General features: G+C 31.5%; 1 protein-coding gene across 2 annotated transcripts in view; it reads left to right on the top strand.

Moving 5' to 3' along the window:
- Positions 1-19,160, top strand: part of LOC129911044 (solute carrier organic anion transporter family member 74D) — a 60,104-nt gene that overhangs the window by 34,319 nt on the left and 6,625 nt on the right. The window contains exons 1-3 of one of the 2 annotated variants that reach the window (XM_055988677.1): positions 13,804-13,936; positions 14,024-15,432; positions 15,492-15,629. In XM_055988677.1, coding sequence (XP_055844652.1) covers positions 14,121-15,432; positions 15,492-15,629 — 1,450 coding nt within the window. In that variant the 5' untranslated portion in view covers positions 13,804-13,936; positions 14,024-14,120. Of the gene's footprint in view, positions 1-13,803; positions 13,937-14,023; positions 15,433-15,491; positions 15,630-19,160 lie in introns of those variants that run through there. The other variant, XM_055988676.1, reaches the window with a different exon arrangement.

Below are 19,160 nucleotides of genomic sequence, written 5' to 3' on the forward strand. Positions count from 1 at the left end.
CACAGGTAGCGCATTGAACTTTTACGGAATTTGTTGCATTCGCGATTTTCTTTTTCTAAAAAAAATAAATAAAGTATAAACAACAACTCTGAGACTTTTGCTTGCTGTGTGCTGTGTTGGCTTCTTCGCTGCATGATAATTCTCCTGGTTAGAGCTACAATCATCTCTTTGCCAGACACTGGAATGATTCATTCACACGATTATTCTTGTGATACCTTCATCATCATCATCATCATCTGTTCAAAAGGCAAGCAATCGCGCACATCACATAGTCTCCAGAGTCAGTATCTATATGCGTGCAAATGTGAATATGCTTCTGGTGGTTTGTTGATCTTGTGTTGGACATGAGTGAACCTGCTTTGGCACTTCTGCAAAAATACAAACTCTAATGAGCCTAATATCTTCCTTTAAAGACCATAGACCACATAGTGGCTAAACAAATCACTAAAGTAAACTTAGAGAACTTGTGTAACCAACCATTTATGTACATGCATTTATGTGGGTTTTATGTGTTTTTTTTTTTTATTTTTATTTCTTTCTTTTTGTATATAGAAATATTGGTAAATGGAAGTTAAGTATCGAAGAAGCTCAGTGCATTCCTTATTGACTTAGTCACATCCGTATGGATGGACCAAAGGGTTTTACGCTGGAGGCTAGAGATTATTGCATAACTCTTGTTGTGGATTTCTTGTTTGGCATTTTGTTTTCCTATTTATGTTCATACACATGGCATGTGTGTTAGGGACGTTTATTTCTTTCCTAAAAGTTGATTGATCCTAAGATTTTTTTTTTTGTTTTACAAAATAGTTGAAAAGAATTTCCATACAGGATATTTGTTGACATCCAAATCAAAATCACTATGACTCATGATCCAAAAACTTTCGTAGTGAAATTATTTTTTTTGTTTTTTTTTTAGCTCAAAAACCTTTAGAAGTATAATCATCATGCGATGTGGTTCTTGAACCCAAGTAACATAAAAAAAAAATAATTAACTACTCATTCTTAGATGATCTAGTACATTCTCTTCTGACCGAGTTGATGAAAATTGCGTTGATTTTTTCGAAAGTGCGAAAGTGCATTGAAAATCTCTAGGTACTTGTAGTAGTGCTTTAACAACTTCAAACAGGGCTATTAATATTACTGACTTGCTTGTAAACTTTATTTTTTTAAAATAACTCCTGGTCAATCTACTTTACTCTACCTGTTTTCATGCTGACTTCTCTACTTGCTCAAATGTTGTCTTACAAATAAGCATGTTAGAATGCAAGTAACAAAAGTGTAAATGCGAAAGTACAAGATTTAGAGTGACTTTCGGTTAACGAATAGATGATTAGTAGATCTAGTACTAAATCAACACTTTATTTTCTGCTTCAGTAGATAGTAGCCGAGTCCCTTTGGAGGTGGTAAACTGCTAATGAGTAGAAATCTAGTACAATTATTACACATTCCTATATTTACTCGATCTGAAGATCATGTGTTGTTTGTAGTAATAGATCTATTTATCATCTACTCATGAGTGGTCTACTACCTTCAAAAGAACGCGGCAGTAACTACCGATCAATTGCTTAATCTATTACATTAGTTGTCAATGCATGTACATTGTGCCAAAATGAGCATCAGACTGTTTAGTAGATGATTCGTAGATCTAGTACTACAATCTAGTAGGTACTACTATCTGTTCGAGGAAATAGAAATGGGTAGTTCTTGTACTAGATTTCTGCGCCTTTTAAAGGAACGCGGCTTAGAACTACCAATCGACTGCTAAATTTTTTACATTACTTGTCAATACATGTCCATTGTGCCTAAATGTCCATCAAACTGTTTTCGAAATAGAAGGCTTTAGATAAAGAAAGTATATCAAACAGAGCTTTGTAATACTTTGTAATAGCGTATTGGTTGGCGTATTAACAATACCTACCCATTTATTTGAAAATAACCGTTAATGTATTTTTTTTTTACTTGAAACAAATCCATGCGAAAAATTATAATGAGGTTTCAAGATCCATCCAAACATTTCTCACGTCTTTTGATGGCATAATATATTGTAATAATAAATCATTAGGTCGTATAACGGATTCCTGGTAAAATAAAAAACTCTAACAAACCCCAAAATATCCGTCTTACACCTTCATAATGAGAAAATAAAAGTCTTTGAGACTGTGGCATGCCAAGAAAGAACAAAAAATAATATCAACCTAATCAATCACAAATACGAGAAACATAAATTTCCAAATAATGTTTTCAGGATAATCATTTTTCGAGAACGAACCGAAAAAAAAAGAAAACAAACAGAACTACACAAAGGAACATCGCATTCCAATGACACTGACGTTTGAAGTGTTGTTTTGCTTCTTTTTGAATTTTATATGACCAAAAAGAACGGACAGACACACTAACAAGGTAAATTATGATAAAATTGTATGCGGGGGAGAAACAAAAGGGACATCACCCAAAATCAACTGAATGTTTCTTCCCTCCTATATAATGCCCTTTGTCACAAAAGTGGACAAAATTGAAAGGAAGGATGGTCATCGAGAGCGAACGCATAAAAAAACTGCAAATTCGTCGAATGTTGTGAAATGTCATTTTTATTTGCCAAAAAAAGTAACGCATCTCGAAATAATGAAACAATCAAATAATACTTTTTTTATCGAAGAAAATGAAAAAAAAAAATCACAATGACGGTGGCACACCTTCCGTTGGCTGATTGTGATTCATTTAACCTGAAATGGTATTTTATTTTTTTTTTTTTTTTCAAAATAAGTTTACACGAATATGTGTTTATTAAGTTATTTTTCTTTTTATACATATTTGTAAAAAAAATATACATATAAATTGAATTTTGACATCGTTTCCTGGAATTTAACGCTTGGTTGGGTTGAGAAAGCAAAAATAATAAAAAAAAGAGCGATAAAAATGATTCTTCTTTTAGCTTAATGGGTTTTTTAATGTCACAAAAAAATAACTGCTCATAAAATTTTTAACAATTGCAATTTATATTATGAGATGATATACTTATCGATTATACTGTTCATTTTGTAATATGTATTTAAGCTTCAGAAAAAACCAAACGGTTACATAATATTTTAAAAAGTTCGACCAATTTATTTACCCTCCATTAAAAAGAGGAAATTTTAAAATTTGTTTTCTATTTTGTAATTGGTACTTTAAGGCCCAATTTATTTAATCTTTATTATATTTAAAGTCCCCATTAAAAATTAAAAATCTGTCAAATCGCATACAAATTTTAAAATTTCACTCTTTAAATGGCGACATTAAATTTAATGAAGTGTGAATAAATTCGGCTAAAGTCGAATTTATTTACTCTCCTTTTATATAAAATCACTATTAAAAATCGAAAATTTGTCAAATCGCACACGAATCTTAAAATTTCCTAATTTTAATAGCGACATTAAATTTAATGGAGGGTGAATAAAGTGGGCATAAATATAATAGAGAAATACAAAATTGGGCTTTAGTCCTAAGATTTGTATCTCTTTTTTTAGTAAAAGTAAAATATGTACCTAGTTCTTAATTTGTTACAAGTAAAAACGTTCAATTTCATTTTGTCTTTTGCACTTCACATGTGGTCTTGTCTAGGTGTTAAGTAAACCAAGTCCGAAGTCCCTATTCATTAATTAATCATGTTGGTAAAATGTTCATCTTCATTTCGTGCAGCATCATCGTCAGCGCCATCTTTAGATGAGTATCTTCCTTCAATGCGGCTAGCTAGCGATGGCTAATATTCAATACTCTTTGTATTTCTATATAGAATACTTTTAACCGATCATTGTCAGTCCAGACTTAATCGGCCTGGCTAAGGCTAGATTTGCACTTATTACTTGTTATTTATTTTATTTATTTTTTTGTAATCTTGGTAGTTATTGCACTTTTCAAGGTTACACGGTCTTCGGAAGAAAGAAAAAAAAAATATAATAAAATTGCTCTACGGATGATGATGATGATGCGTGCAGTATTAAAATGCTTTGTGCCTTGCGGTGTCGATGATATTCACATAAATATCCTTGTGGTTTTTCTCAGCACTACTTATGGCGTGGTTGCTGCGCTGCTCTGGCTGCTGCTGATCGTGCCGTCACTATGGCGTGTGTTGTTTAAATTCTTCGTCGATCTGTCACTTGGTTGTTACACCAGGCTGAATCTTAATTGATAAATAACAACAAATTGGCTATTTATAGAATATAATATAAATCGCTTGTGTATATTCAGATAAAACATGATCTGTTTTTAATTTGTTGAAGGACTTTGTATGGTGCCATAGCGCAGAAAATAAAATCACGACTGGGGTCGCACGAACTTGCTCTTAGAGTTAAAGTTGTTTAAATTTTTAAGACTTTTTATATAGAAATTTGGAAAAAAAAAATAAAATTCGTTTTTAAAAAAAAATAAAATAAAATCTGAAATTAAATTGCCCTCCAAAACAAGTATGCAGTTTTGATACATGCATTTTTAGAAAAAAAAATTTCAAAATCGTTAGAGCCGTTTTTTAAAAAACTAATTTTTTATAAATAATTTTTTGGAAAAAAAGTTTTAAAATAAAATTGGTATGCCATTCTTTAGAAATCACTAATCAACATCTAAAAACAAAATTTCAAAAGAATTAAATGTACCGTTTTCGAAAATTTGATTTTTCAAAAAAAAAATTTTCAAAATTTTTTTAAAAATCCAAAAATTATTTTTTCCAAAATTTTATTTTTGGCTTATATTTAAATTATATAAATGCTTATTCACAAAAAGTTTCGTTGAAATCGAATAAGCAGTTTTGGAGATAATCGAATTTGAAAAAAACGGTTCTATGGCAGGTACCGTTAATAATGATTTTCAAAAAAAATTTTTTTCATAAAAAGATAGACCTAAACTCTAAACTAACACTTGAATTTTTTAAACAAAATCGTTGGAGCCGTTTTCGAGATATTTCAATTTTACTAAAATCGGTATATGACAAGTACCGTTATTTTTGGTCCAAAAAAATTAATTCCAAAAACCCCTCTGGAGAGTCGCCCAATAACGCTGCATACCAGGTTTGACATCAATCGGTCCATCCGTTTAGGCTGTAGCTCCTTATACAGACAGACAGACAGACTGACAGACTGACAGACTGACAGACTGACAGACTGACAGACTGACAGACTGACAGACTGACAGACTGACAGACTGACAGACTGACAGACTGACAGACTGACAGACTGACAGACTGACAGACTGACAGACTGACAGACTGACAGACTGACAGACTGACAGACTGACAGACTGACAGACTGACAGACTGACAGACTGACAGACTGACAGACTGACAGACTGACAGACTGACAGACTGACAGACTGACAGACTGACAGACTGACAGACTGACAGACTGACAGACTGACAGACTGACAGACTGACAGACTGACAGACTGACAGACTGACAGACTGACAGACTGACAGACTGACAGACTGACAGACAGACAGACAGACAGACGGACTTCCGGGACCCACTTTTTTGGCATTGTCTACCATCGTAATGTCATGGAAAAATGTTATCTCAACTTTTTTTTTTGTACGAATGCATAACTTGATATATAGTACCTATATCGCAAGTAAAAATGAAGATGAAGTTGAAGTCTGGCGGCTAAAAAAAATGCTGATGGTTACAATGGAAATACTAAAATGTATTTTCAATATGCCGTTCATGATAAATCGTTTTAATTGCATGATTTTAATTTATATTTATTGGTTTCATTTTGTAATCAGTTGTAGGAACATAGTTGGTCAATTAACTTTCAAGTTCAAGGCTGTTCGTTCTTTAAGACTTTAATGTTTGTTACTTCTTTTTCACTAACAATTTTTCTATTAGATGCAATTTGTCAATTTTGATGGCCTGTCAAAACTGACACCTGTCTGATTGAAGTCTGAATCCACTTAACTAGGTCAACTAGATGCTATTCAAACTTCAAATGAAACTTTTTCGTGCATTATTGAACTAAAGCTGCGTCTACATTTAGTTGATCAACACGTTTTTTTTTAGTTGTTGATCAGCATACTACTCGTCCAAACTCTCAGTTGAATGTCAGTGAAATGAAATTTTCGAGTCTAACTGCCATTTCGCTATCAACAAGCTAGAGCATTCGCAACATTCTTTGATCTTCGCCGATTTCAATCGGGTTGCATTCACATCACATCAGCAGTAGTTCAACAAGGCTATTGATCAACACGCCCACATTTACTTGATTTTGTTGATCAAGCGTGTTGATCATCGCAAATCAACATAATGTGGACGCAGCTTAACAGCAATAAATCTCTGTCTCAAACGCAAAGGCTCTTTTTTGACAGATTCGACTCACCTTTTCGTGTTGACTCACCTTTTACTCGTCCTAATAGCCACGTTCCTTTGGAGGTGGTAAGCTCATGAGTAGAAATCTAGTACAAAAACTGCCTATCTATTCGAGGAGAATTTCATTTGTTTTGATTGTAGTAGTACTAGATCTTTAAATCAACTACTCATGAGTAGTCTACCAACTCTAAAGAAACGCGGCTAATATTTGCTTTACAAATGATTAGCCTAAAGTGTCAAATGTAAAACCCAAAAAATTGACTGCTGCGCCATCTTTTGGTAAAAATGTAAACATAAAACTTGCCTTATCGCAAAAATATATGTATCTTCACTTTTATATTTTTTGTATATGAAAATCAATTTTGTTTTAAATAAAACCGATTCAAAGTTGCAGCTTGTGTCATTATATCACTGTTATAATTGTTTCATTAAACACTAACATACTTACATTAATAAACACTCAAGTCAAAGGTCAAGTTTTGTTGTCGACGCCTGCCTGGCCTGATGTGTTGTTGCAGTCAGTTAAAGTTAATTATATTTAATCTACCGGCAACAAAAATTGCGCAAAAAAAAAATATTCAAATGAAAAATAACAAATCAAATATTTATTTCGAGGTCCACTTGGCTGTCAAATTGCCTCATGACATAAAGAGAGCTATACTTAAAAAAAAAAAATAAAATGAAAAAACAAAATACGTTTCAAGTTCAATGTTAAGTTCAATGTCAGATAATAATCAACGAAGCAGCTGTGTGGTTAGTTTGAAGCCTCTGCATAGTTTTGTTCGTTGTTATTTTTTTTTCTTCTCTTCTTGAGTTTCGAAATAATAAATAATACAAAAAAAAAACTAATCAAAATCACTGACAGACGTCAAATAGAATCAGATGCAATTATTATTATATAGCTTCAGACTTTAGAGGCATAGAGGCATCATAAATTGCCATAAGAGCTGGTTTTATTATAATTTTCAATGTCATTCCATGTGATGGTCCATTCAGAGCGGACTGACTATCTTTCATTTCGTAATATGAAGACAGAACATCAACATCAAACAGAAATAAATAATAGCCGAGCAAAAAGTTTCGCCAAAAAAAGAAAAAAACTAAATAAAAATTCGCGGGTTGTGGTCAATTTAACTTTGACTCACAACCGCATGCGAGTATGCCAATGGCGTGACAAAATGAGTAAATAGAATTAGCACGAGTTATTTATTTCGCAGGCATTTTTTTTTTTACGGCAATTAATTAAATTAGTATCTATGAATTTTGAAAGAGGAACTAAAAAATACGCAAAATTAAATATTCAATAGGTTTTTTTTTGTGTTCCTTTTTTTTTTGCAAATCGTAAATCATTGGATAAGGAACATTTTTCAAAAGTTGATATCCATAAAATCGACTTAAGACCATAACTTTATTTAAGACGCATAAAAGAAGCGAATTTTATGTTACAATAATCTATTGAAAGTTATTCCAACTTGTTAGCATAGATCAGATACGCATTTATTTAAAAAGCCTTAAGTCACATGTCGTAAAAAGTCAAAGAATAATAATGCTACATATTAAGCCGGAACTAAATCTTCAAATCGGTCTTCCAATAGTCAACACTAACCATGTTTTTTCACTCTACAGCATTTGGCTGTCCTTTTTCGACACAGCTACTTATCGATACAATTATATTATATCATTTAATTTCTCTACGGAATTAATACAATAATTATTGTATCATCTATAGAAATGTTATACTACTATCATACAAAAAGTACCTATACAAAAATGTAAACACTTGAATTATGCTTAATATGAACAAAAATAATAATATAAACATATACTCATACAGCGTAGTATGGGTTTGGGTCACTGTGGTGTATGTGTAACATTTTTTTTTCAAATATTGTTTGGTTTTCGTTGGACATAAAAATCATTTTTTTTTTTTTTACTGTCAAAAGGCTGATTTTTTATCTTTTTATCATCAAATTAACTTATATAGGAGGTTCACATTTAGATCTGTTTAATGAATCTGATCCGCAGAGAAACGAATAGAAAAGACTCAAAAAGTACAGGTTTGTGTGTTCCATGAAGGAAAAACCTTGCCCAATTCTACAAAATGTCATTTTGTGTTCCTTGAAGTTTTTCAGCACAGTTTAGTTCAAGTTTTTCTGCTCCTACTTTGAGGTTTACCAAATGAGTGAGAAGTGTCAAGCAGCAGTTGTTTTGTTTTATTCTGACAAAAATATAAGAAAATTAATTCAAAATTAAGGAAATTTCCTTAGAATCTTCTTCATATGAAACAAATTCAAAATGTGAATAAATATTCTAATTAATTATAATTTATTTGAATGGAAAGTCATAATAAATAATATAGTAGATGTTTAAGTAATTTCGACTTAACTAAGATAATGACATCGACGGAATTAATAATTCAAGCCCAAACAACAATAATATGATTTCTAGAATGGTTATGAACTCCAAAGTTATAACTTGAATTTTTAAAAAAGGAAAAAAGAAAATTCTATCAATAGAATCTAGTAACTGAAAACTCTTGGATGTAATATCCACATTTATAAATCTGTGATGTTTTTTATAAACATGATAACTGCCAAAATATATATTGTTCACGGAAAGCTCCCAAATGGGTAATTAAATAGCATTACAATCACCTCTGAACGAATTTATGTATAGGTACGTTTAGTTTAAAAAAAAAAAAATGAAAATATAGGCAAAAACTATTTTTAATGCAATATTTTTCTGAACCAAATATTACAGATTTAAATACATAGAAATTTAATTATAGTGTGAACTGTTACATTTTAATTGCTAAATCTAAATGATTAATTTATTTCAAAAGCCAAATAAGCTCCCTTACTTGAGCAAAACTAAACAAAACTTGTTAATTGATACTAAAAATAATCAAAACACGAGGCAACACTATCTGTGCTGCATACAAAATCACCTTCACCTAGAACTTAAATATTTCACCTAATTTCTAACTACGTCAAAATTTATTATTCCAAATAATTCAAAAGTGTTTATTTTTAATCATTTTTTGTTTTGCTTATCGTTATCATCATTATTAGTAGGTATACTGTGGCGTATGTGCAACCATTTTTTTGTGTTCAAATTTCATTATCTGTGTTATCATAATGCAAAAATAAATTCGCACTTATACAAATAAAAACCATATTTTCAAGGTTAACTGGGCTATTGTTAGTGCACGGAATTTTGGTAAATTAGTGTTATCAAAGGTCATGTGTACCGTTATATTGTTTGTCGTATCTTTTTTTGCATTTTTGTTGCTGATGTGGTATTTCTGGTTTGTACCGGCTTTTTATGTTAGTTGTTGTTATTTTTGATATGATACAATAAAATTCAACATACATAATATACTGTACTGATGAAGCTATAAGATAAGGTATTTTAAGTTAGTGTTTGAGTTTGTGTACTGTGTTAATATGTCAATGCAGAAATATTAAAAAAAATAAACTGGCACACATATGCATGTGCATTATCAGTTGATTTATTAAATTATTTATTTTTTTCTCATTCGTCATTCAGAGTAGGGTGTCGTGATTATTATCAGATCAATCAAACTAAAAGAAGGTTACTAGTTACAAAAAAAAAAAAATAATAAAATTGCAAAATAAAAACTAAAAAAAAAAAAAAAAATAAAAATAAATGTTCGACACATCTAAAAAATTATTGTCAAATCAAAGAACTAACTTAGCTAAATAGCTTTTAGAGCAAGACGACGGATGTAGTTTTGAGTCATTTTTGATCAATTTTTTTGAAGAAATAAATTTGAACCATTATTAGGCTTTATACAAAAAATTATTTCGCACAATTTTATATATAAAAACATTGAAAAATGAAATTTTTCTCCCACTAAAATTTTGTAGCAAAAAATTGAAATATTCTATTATATCAATTTAGTTCTAAATTAAATCGGGAATACTTAAAATTAAAAATTTTAAATAATCCAAGTTGTTTGTCATGAGCTAATTTTCTAATTTGAAACAATTTGATAAATAGAAAGCTAAAAATATAACGAAAAATTTTACATACATAGGTACTCTCTGAAATAGAAGGATAAGATGTTGGAAAGACTTAAATAGATTTAACGGTAATATTTCAAAAACGAGATCTGATCGAATATTTTTATCTTCGGATTCGAGTTCAGCAACCCTTTGAAAAAGTATAGTTTAGCCTCGACACCAAAAACCATGTAGATAAATACTTGTGTTATTTAAAGGGTTCTTAAAAAAACATTTTAAGGTGTTTACATAGTGCTTTAGGAAATGATCAAAGAGGTAAAAACTAGTTTTTTTGAAAATCCCTTACCAAACGTTGTAATGGACCACAAAATTGTTGTTTTTCCTTTAAAAAACTTCATCGACAGCTTCTTTTACGATACGAAATTGGTAGAGACTTTTAGGGAGATTTTCAGATAGGTAATTAAATTACTAAAATACAAAAACAAACCATTTAGTACTGCAAATATTAGACTTGTAGGTATTTTTTTTATACTATATCTTTTGATTTTCTGAAAAAAAAAAAATTTGGGGGGGGGGGCTATATCGTGATCTAATAGCCCTGTTCCATTGGAGGTGGTAGTTTACTACCAGTAGATGTTTTGGTTAATCTAGTACTATCATCTAGGTACTCATGCTCTTCTTTCCGAGTAGATACAATTTATATTGAATTCGTTGCAAGTGCGTTCCATTGAAAATCAGTAGTAAACTACTAGTAGTACCTACTTTGCCGGCTCCCAAAGGAACAGGGCTAATGTCAATTTTCGAAAATATAGTTTTTTTCCATGTAACTTTTGAATAGTGAAAGCTATCGAGTGTAACACACACAATTATCTACAAAACAATGTTTCACTTTCTTCCTTCAACAGATCGTCTAGACGACATCTTAACTTAAAAATAATGTAAATTGATCAAAATGCTAGATTTGACATGACTTGAGCTGTATGAATTTCTTTTTTACAGAGCTACAAAGATCCCTTTTTTGCAAATTTGAACGCATTTTTGTAAAATTGAATTACAGTTTTGGTGTTTTCGTTTGGTAAAAAAATCTATCTATTTTTTGATCTAAATCTGTAAAAAAACTGTTGTTGCGACTACTTAATTATAGTTGAACAATTCAAAATTGTTTTTTTTTTTAACAGATTTAGATCAAAAAATAAATTGATTTTTTTACCAAACGAAAACACCATTAAATACTTAAGTTGTCAAACATTTCAAGACTTAACCTCATAAAAATGTCTCGACACTTTTTTCGATATGAGCGATTAGTTACCCCCTCCTGTTGTATCCGCACTTTTTATACTTTTGTATTACCCATTTCACGATTAAAGATATTAAGGATAATTAGGTATTCATATCATCGTGACATTTCTTGATAATTTCTCATAAAAATGTCTCGACACTTTTTTCGATATAAGCGATCAGTTACCCCCTCCTGTTGTATCCGCACTTTTTATACTTTTGTATTACCCATTTCACGTTTAAAGATATTAAGGATAATTAGGTATTCATATCATCGTGACCTGTCTTGAATCAATGAATTCAATTTTCAAGTCCATTTAGGATTGAATTTATATAGAGGATATTCTTGTGTACAACACACGTTTCATGAATGCTTCTTAATATTGCGGAATTAATCTTGTCACACATTGTAAATACATTGGTGGATTTATAAATTTTCAAGGTACTGGCTGTACGTCATATAGTCATATCCTACATTTCATGCAACAACTTCGTTGAAATTGCACGTAAAATAATTTTTTCCCAAGACAAGTTTTGCAACATATGCCCCAGCCAAATGAAGAATGATCGGGAAAGAGAAAAAAAAAAAACAGTTTAGTCAAGTTAAATCTGGAATTCCTCAGACTAGTCACAATTTCCCTGGTAAAATCAAGAGTCGCTTAGGTAAAATCACAAATTACCCCAGTTTCTGTGGGTTAGGGTTCCCCATTAAAATGAAGGGTTGCTATAAAATCGGGAGTCAACTGGGTTAAACCACAGGTTTGTTCCTAAAGTCATGAAAAAAATTACATGTTGCGCCGGTAAAATCACGGGTTTCATCGGTAAAATAACAGGTTACTCCGAAAACATATGTACTTTGGTAAAATCACAAATGTACACTTTAAATATTAGTCCATGCTGTAAAATTTAGAAGTGTGCTTCTCTCGGAATATGCAATGACAAGTGACAAGTCATCGCCAAAATTTGTTGCTATATCTATCTAAAAGACAACAAAAAACCGTGATGGGAAAATCTTTTTGGTTTCTATGTGAAAAAAAAAATCGGTCCCCAAATTTGCCGTCCTAGGCTCAAGCCTACTCAGCCCACTGGTAAATCTGCTACTGCCTCCACAAAAAGCTTTCCACTCATAGGCATTATTCTCAGTTCCAGAAATAAGTTTTCTATAAATCGAAATTGCACCATGATCTTAGGATATTTTATTTTTAATTGAGCCAGTACTTTGGGAGTGACTGTTATTTAATAAAAAGCTATTCTACATATACAGCAAATTTTCAAGATTAAATTTTAAAAATGTGTATATTTCACGATTTTACATTTTTTTTGCTTTTGTGCAAAAAAAAAGTATATTCATATAGTTTTCCATCAGTGTTAATAAATCCACGTTATTACAAAAATAAAGAAAATTCGTCAATGAAAAAATCGTCGAATATAAACTGTGACAATGTTTGTAGGTTATGCGATGTCGAAAACAAGTCTTTTTTTGCAGACTTCTCTTAAACCCTCTGCGATCTAAGAAAGTGATTAAGGACTAATTTATAAACCCGGTACATTTTGTACCGTGGTGTGCTTTGACACCAGGGGTCGAATAACGGCACACGATTACGATCATAGGTTAACGTTTTGACTATTTCTGTCTCTATTTAAATATAAGAAAACGATAGGGACACATAGCAACCATTCGTTAACGAACGTATGCCGTAATTCGACCCCAGATTTTTCGAACTTTTCTTTAGGAAAACTAGTTTTTTTTTGTCCCCGATGATATCTGCAAATTGGCTTGAAGTATATTATTTTAAGAACGAGCTCTCTATAGATATACCAAATGGTCAGTTTGTACAACCCAGCTTATTTCATGTTTTCGGTTATCCGATATAACTTCTTCCTTTTTTGAACTTTCAAATCTAAGCCCCTGTTTTTGTTTACTCAAAAAAACACAATTTAATATATTTTTTATTATTGTCATAGGGTGACCTTTAATTTCTCTAAAATTGATTGCAACTGCCGTTATGCGTTTTGAGATTTTATATTTTTGTTTGTTTGTTGCTTTTTTGCACAATTTCGCAGTAATTCACTTTATTTTGGCCATACTAAACTGATAACGAACACCCAGACTTTCGCTCACAAATGCGATTCTGTACATATGCATGTACTCGTACATAATAATTCTACTTATTTTTTTTTTTGCATTTTAAAGGACCTTGAGCTGAAAAGTACGATAAGGCAAAGAGGTGACTCTGTTTGTCGTCGTCGCAGTCTTTGTCAAGAATTCATTTCACTTTTTAAATTAAGACGATTAGGAATAGTGAAAGTATTGCTGCAATCAAGACAAGTTGTTAAATAAAAGTCAGTCTCTAGTCGAGGACTTATTTAAGAAATGAACCTTATCAAAATCAAATTAAATAACATTCTTTTGTTTCTTTTTAATTTCAGATAACCACACTGCCATATAACTCAGGATATATTCAAAAATAAAGCCAGAAAAAAACTACCTCTTTATAGAAACTATAAACTTCTTAGCCATCTTGCTATGAGCCCTGGTAATAATGAGGGACCAAACACACCGTCAATATTAGAAATCGATTTAAAAAATACCAAAAAGAAAAAGTGGCTTAACATGCATCCCAATTCGGGTCAAAACAATGAAGCCACCGATCCACATCACAATAACCATCGCAATGGCAAGTGTCACCCCAATGACCAACAACAACAAAATGGAACAAAAAATGGCAACGCGACAAATGGCTATAATGGCAACACTAACGGAACAAATGGAACAAATGGGACAAATAACGGTGTAAATGGCAATGGCAATGCTCGCCGAGATTCGGGGCATGTGTGGTCACCACTCCTGCAAACAGAATCCACACCTCCAGATCCGACAACAGAGCTTTATAGCCCTAGCAATAACAACGAGTGGAAGGACTCGGAGGAGATAAATAATCTAAAAAATGGCCTACACATAGTTAAGGGCAATAATAACGGCTCCATGATGAATGGCAAGAACGGGCTGGGACTCTCGGACAAGTATGACGAACAGGATCCACTGACGGGTGGCCTATATAGGCCGCAAATTATACCGACGCGTTCCGACGAGCTCAGCGATGACGACGGAGCCGACTTGCCTGAGGTGGGTTCAGGTTGTGGGCTGTTTGGTTTTAGGCCACGATGGGCTCGAAATTTCGCCTCTACACATGTGTTTATGGTGATCTTCCTGTTGGCGTGGGTGCTGCAGGGGATGTTCATGACGTATTTCGTCAGTGTGATAACAACAATTGAAAAGTTGTTCCAAATTAAGTCAAGGACGACGGGACTGTTATTGAGTGCCAGTGAAATGGGTCAAATTAGTACGGCAATGTTGTTGACATATTATGCTGGTCGTGGGCATCGGCCACGATGGATTGCCTGTGGCATGGTGATCTTTGCGATAGCTTCGTTTTCGTGTGCGTTGCCGCATTTTATATTTGGCAAACAGCTTTTGCATTCGACGGCTTTTATGAATGGTGGTGGAGCTGGTGTGGGATCTGTTGGATCGTCGTTCGATGGTGGCAAACAACATTTGCTAAATTCCAGTGGATTGGGATTAACTATGAGCTCTGTGAGCTCAGATATGAATATGAATTTGTGTTTGGTGTCGGGCAATGGAACGCACAATTCGAATTCGGACTGCGAAGAAGATGTCAAGCTGGAACAAGCATCACATTCAAAAATCACAGTTATTGTGCTTTGCATTTTCTTTGTTAGTTTATTGAGTTCGGGAATTGGTCAGACAGCAGTGGCAACGCTGGGTATTCCTTATATTGATGATAATGTTGCCAGTCGACAATCGCCAATTTATATGGGTAAGAATATAGTGGAACTGTTTTTTTTTTTTATGATTTCTTATATTTTTTTTTTGTAGCAATTACAATTGGAGTTCGTATCCTTGGACCAACAGCTGGATTCATAGTTGGATCGTTTTGCACGCGTTGGTATGTGAATTTTACGGTGCCAGGTTTTGATGCTACAGATCCAAGGTGGATTGGTGCTTGGTGGTTGGGTAAGTGTAACATTTTTTCTATGCCAATTTGTTTAATTGCAATTTTTAGTGCAAAATATGTTTTATTTTTCAAATAACGTTTTTTTATGCAAAAATTCCATTATTTCCATTAATTTTTTTTTTTTTCAAAATGATTAAAAAAAAACTTTAAGTACATTAGTTTGCCTGAAAAAAGCTTTTACAAAGTTTTCATCAACGAATTAAAAATAGAACCTAGAAGTTAAAACAAACTTTTTTCTTAAACTTGCACCCCATTTATAAAAAGGTTTAGATTCTTTCGTCCCACGGAAACAGTACCATTTTTATTAAAGTTGGTTAAGGCGCTATTTATGTCATTGATTTTTGAGACTTATAACCGATTCTCCCGCTTAAAAAAACACCCTTTTTATGATATATTTTTACAAAAAGGCTCTAACGATTTTGATTAAAATTTGTTATTAAAGGTATCAACCATAGAACGGTTTGAATTAATGATAAAATTTGACCAATTATTTGAACTATTAATATTTATGTTGAATCGGGCTTTTCTAGTATTTTTCTTGAAAATACTAGAATTTTGTCTAAAAGAAAACAATTACTTCAAATATGATAATAAATTATACAACCAGACTTTTGGTATGCCAATGGGAAATCCTCTCTCACCCACAATAGCGGACATCATTTTGGATGATTTGCTAGAAAAAAACCATAGAAGAACTTAAGACAGATATAAAAGGAAGTGACCAAAAAAGAACGGTTTTATTTTATTTCTGAATTTCTTCTTACCGACATTTTTTTGGGATTTTTCAAAATTATTTCAATTTTTTTTTAATTTTTTTTTTTTTAAACGGTTTGAAGAATTTTTCATAATTTTTTTATTAAATGGTATCTAAACTTTTTTTTTAATTTTTAGAAATTATATTCAATAAAAAAATAAAAAATTAAATTGCACGACTGGGGTCGCACGTACTTGCTCTTATGCTTAATGTAACTATAATGTTAAAGCTTTTTATTCAAGAAATTAAAAATTTGATATTTTGAAGAAATTTCATAAGTAGTATAAAAAATTAAATCTGTTTTTATAATTAATTAAACTCCGTTTAAAATTATCTTAAAAAAAAAAAAAAATATGCCATTTTATTTCTTGTATAAAAAGGTATTTTTAGAAAAAAAATTTCGAAAATTGTAGGAGCCGTTTTTTAAAAAAATAATTTTTTATATATAAAATTTTTTTAACATTTTTCAAAAAAAAAAGTTGGTATGCCATTTTGAAGAAATAATTAATTTACACATAAAAACTAAACTTCAAAATTTTTCATTGATTCGTTTTCAAAAAATTGATTTTTCAAACAAAAATTTTGAAATATTTTTAAAAAAACCAAAAATGCGTTTTTTGAAAATTTTTTAAAATTTTAATATTATCTTTACTTACACACTTTTGTATAAAAATTTTCATTTAAATCGGGTTAATGTTGTACGAGATATTCAGAAACGAAAAAAACCGTTCTATGACAGGTACCGTTAATAACGGTACAAAAAATATTTTTTTTATTTAAAAAGTTGGCTATTATGTGTAGTACTACACACAAAAATTTTAATCAAAATCGTTAGAGCCGTTTTTGAAAAAAATTAACTTTTCTATTTCCGTTATATGGCAGGTACCGTTAGTTTTGGTCATAAAAAAAAAATTTCAATTTCCCCTCTAGGGAATCACCAAAAACTGCGTACTACCAAGTTTGAAGAAAATCACTTCACTCGTTTAGGCTGCAGCTACAGATAGAGACAGACACACAGACAGACAGAATTGCCGGACCCACTTTTTTGGCATTCTCCATCATTGTAATGTCATGTAAAATTGTTATCTCGAGTTCGATTTTTTTTACGAATCCTAAACTTGCCCTATATCCTATATCGCAAGTAAAAAATCATAATAGTTTGCCTGAAAAAGCTTTTACAAAGTTTTCATCAACGAATTAAAAGTAGAACCTTGAAGTTAAAACAAACCTTTTTCTGAAACTTGCACCCCATTTATAAAAAGGTTTACATTTTTTCGTCCCATGGAAACAGTACCATTTTTATTAAAGTTGGTTAAGGCGCTATTTATGTCATTGATTTTTGAGACTTATAACCGATTCTAACGCTTAAAAAAAACACCATTTTTTTAAATAGATATTTGTGTGGAATCTTAAGACTATGATATATTTTTACAAAAAGGCTCCAACGATTTTGATTAAAATTTGTGAGTGTAGTGCAGGAAATTAGATCAAATTTTTGAAAAAAAAAATATTTTTTGAACCGTTATTAAAGGTATCTACCATAGAACGGTTTTATTTAATTTCTTGTTACGGACATTTTTTTGGGATTTTTTAAAATTATTTCAATTTTTTGAAAACGGTTGAAGAATTTTTCAAAATTTCGTTTTAAGGGTTGATTAATGTTTTTTTTTTTATGGTATCCAAACTTTTTTTTTAATTTTTAGAAATTTTATTCAAATGTATTTCCGGCTTTTTTTATTTTGGAGCAGATAAGAAACACATATGAACTTATTCTCAAATCAGGAACCGTTTTTTTTTTCACTGCTGTTTGTGTAATTATTTTGAATGCACGTAACCTACACGGAGAAAACAGACCACATAGAATTAAACGGATCGCACCTTAATTTAAGCGGATTTCTACATGGTTTTTTGCTAAGATGACTGTCACCTTAAATTAATGTCACATTAAATTAAGGTGACAAGTCACATTAATTTCTTAAGACTGGGTTCCCTTTTTCAGCAAAGTCAAATCTCATGTAAAAGCATTTGTGTGTATTAGTGAATGTGTTTCGCTCTCTCGCCATCGAATTCTCTGGTTTTTTACTCTCAGGATGTTGGTTATGGTTTTCATTCATTGTCTCTTTGTGAGATCGCCATCGCACTCACGCGTGCGGGGTGACATGCAAATGGATGTAGGTATACTACATAGATCTTTATATGGATATGGTGTTTGTGGACGAAAACTGGTTTGAAATTCAATATTTTCATGAAAGATTTCTGGAGTGTATACCTATTTATTTTTGAAATGAAAACTTGTTTCCATGTTGCTGTTGTGGATGGCATTTGAGTTTTTTGTGTATCAGAGAAATTTTTTGCATTATAATAATAATTATAGTTGTTCAGCGGAGAAGCAGGTAGAGGATGTGTTATATGGGTGCATTGATATAATATACTTGACAGTATCCTTTGTGTAGTTTGTATAAAAATATGAGTAGATGCGCAGAAGGATTGGTTTTCAGGTTCTTGCTCACTTTTCAGTTGTTCTTCGTTGAGCAATTTTTTATCTCGCACACGCGCGTGCCGGCTGACATGGAAATGTATTTACTTACAATATATAGAATGTTTAGGTTCTTATCTATATGTTGTTTGAGGATGGACTCGATATCAATCCAATTTACTTTCAACACCTTTTAAATAAAGATTTTTTTAGAGTCACCAATGCAATGAACTCAGTTGAATCGATTTTGTTTTTTATTTACCTATACCTACATTATTAGGAAACAAAAATAAGGCAGCA

Source organism: Episyrphus balteatus, chromosome 2 (assembly GCF_945859705.1).
Source record: "Episyrphus balteatus chromosome 2, idEpiBalt1.1, whole genome shotgun sequence".
NCBI classification, from domain to species: Eukaryota; Metazoa; Arthropoda; class Insecta; order Diptera; family Syrphidae; genus Episyrphus; species Episyrphus balteatus.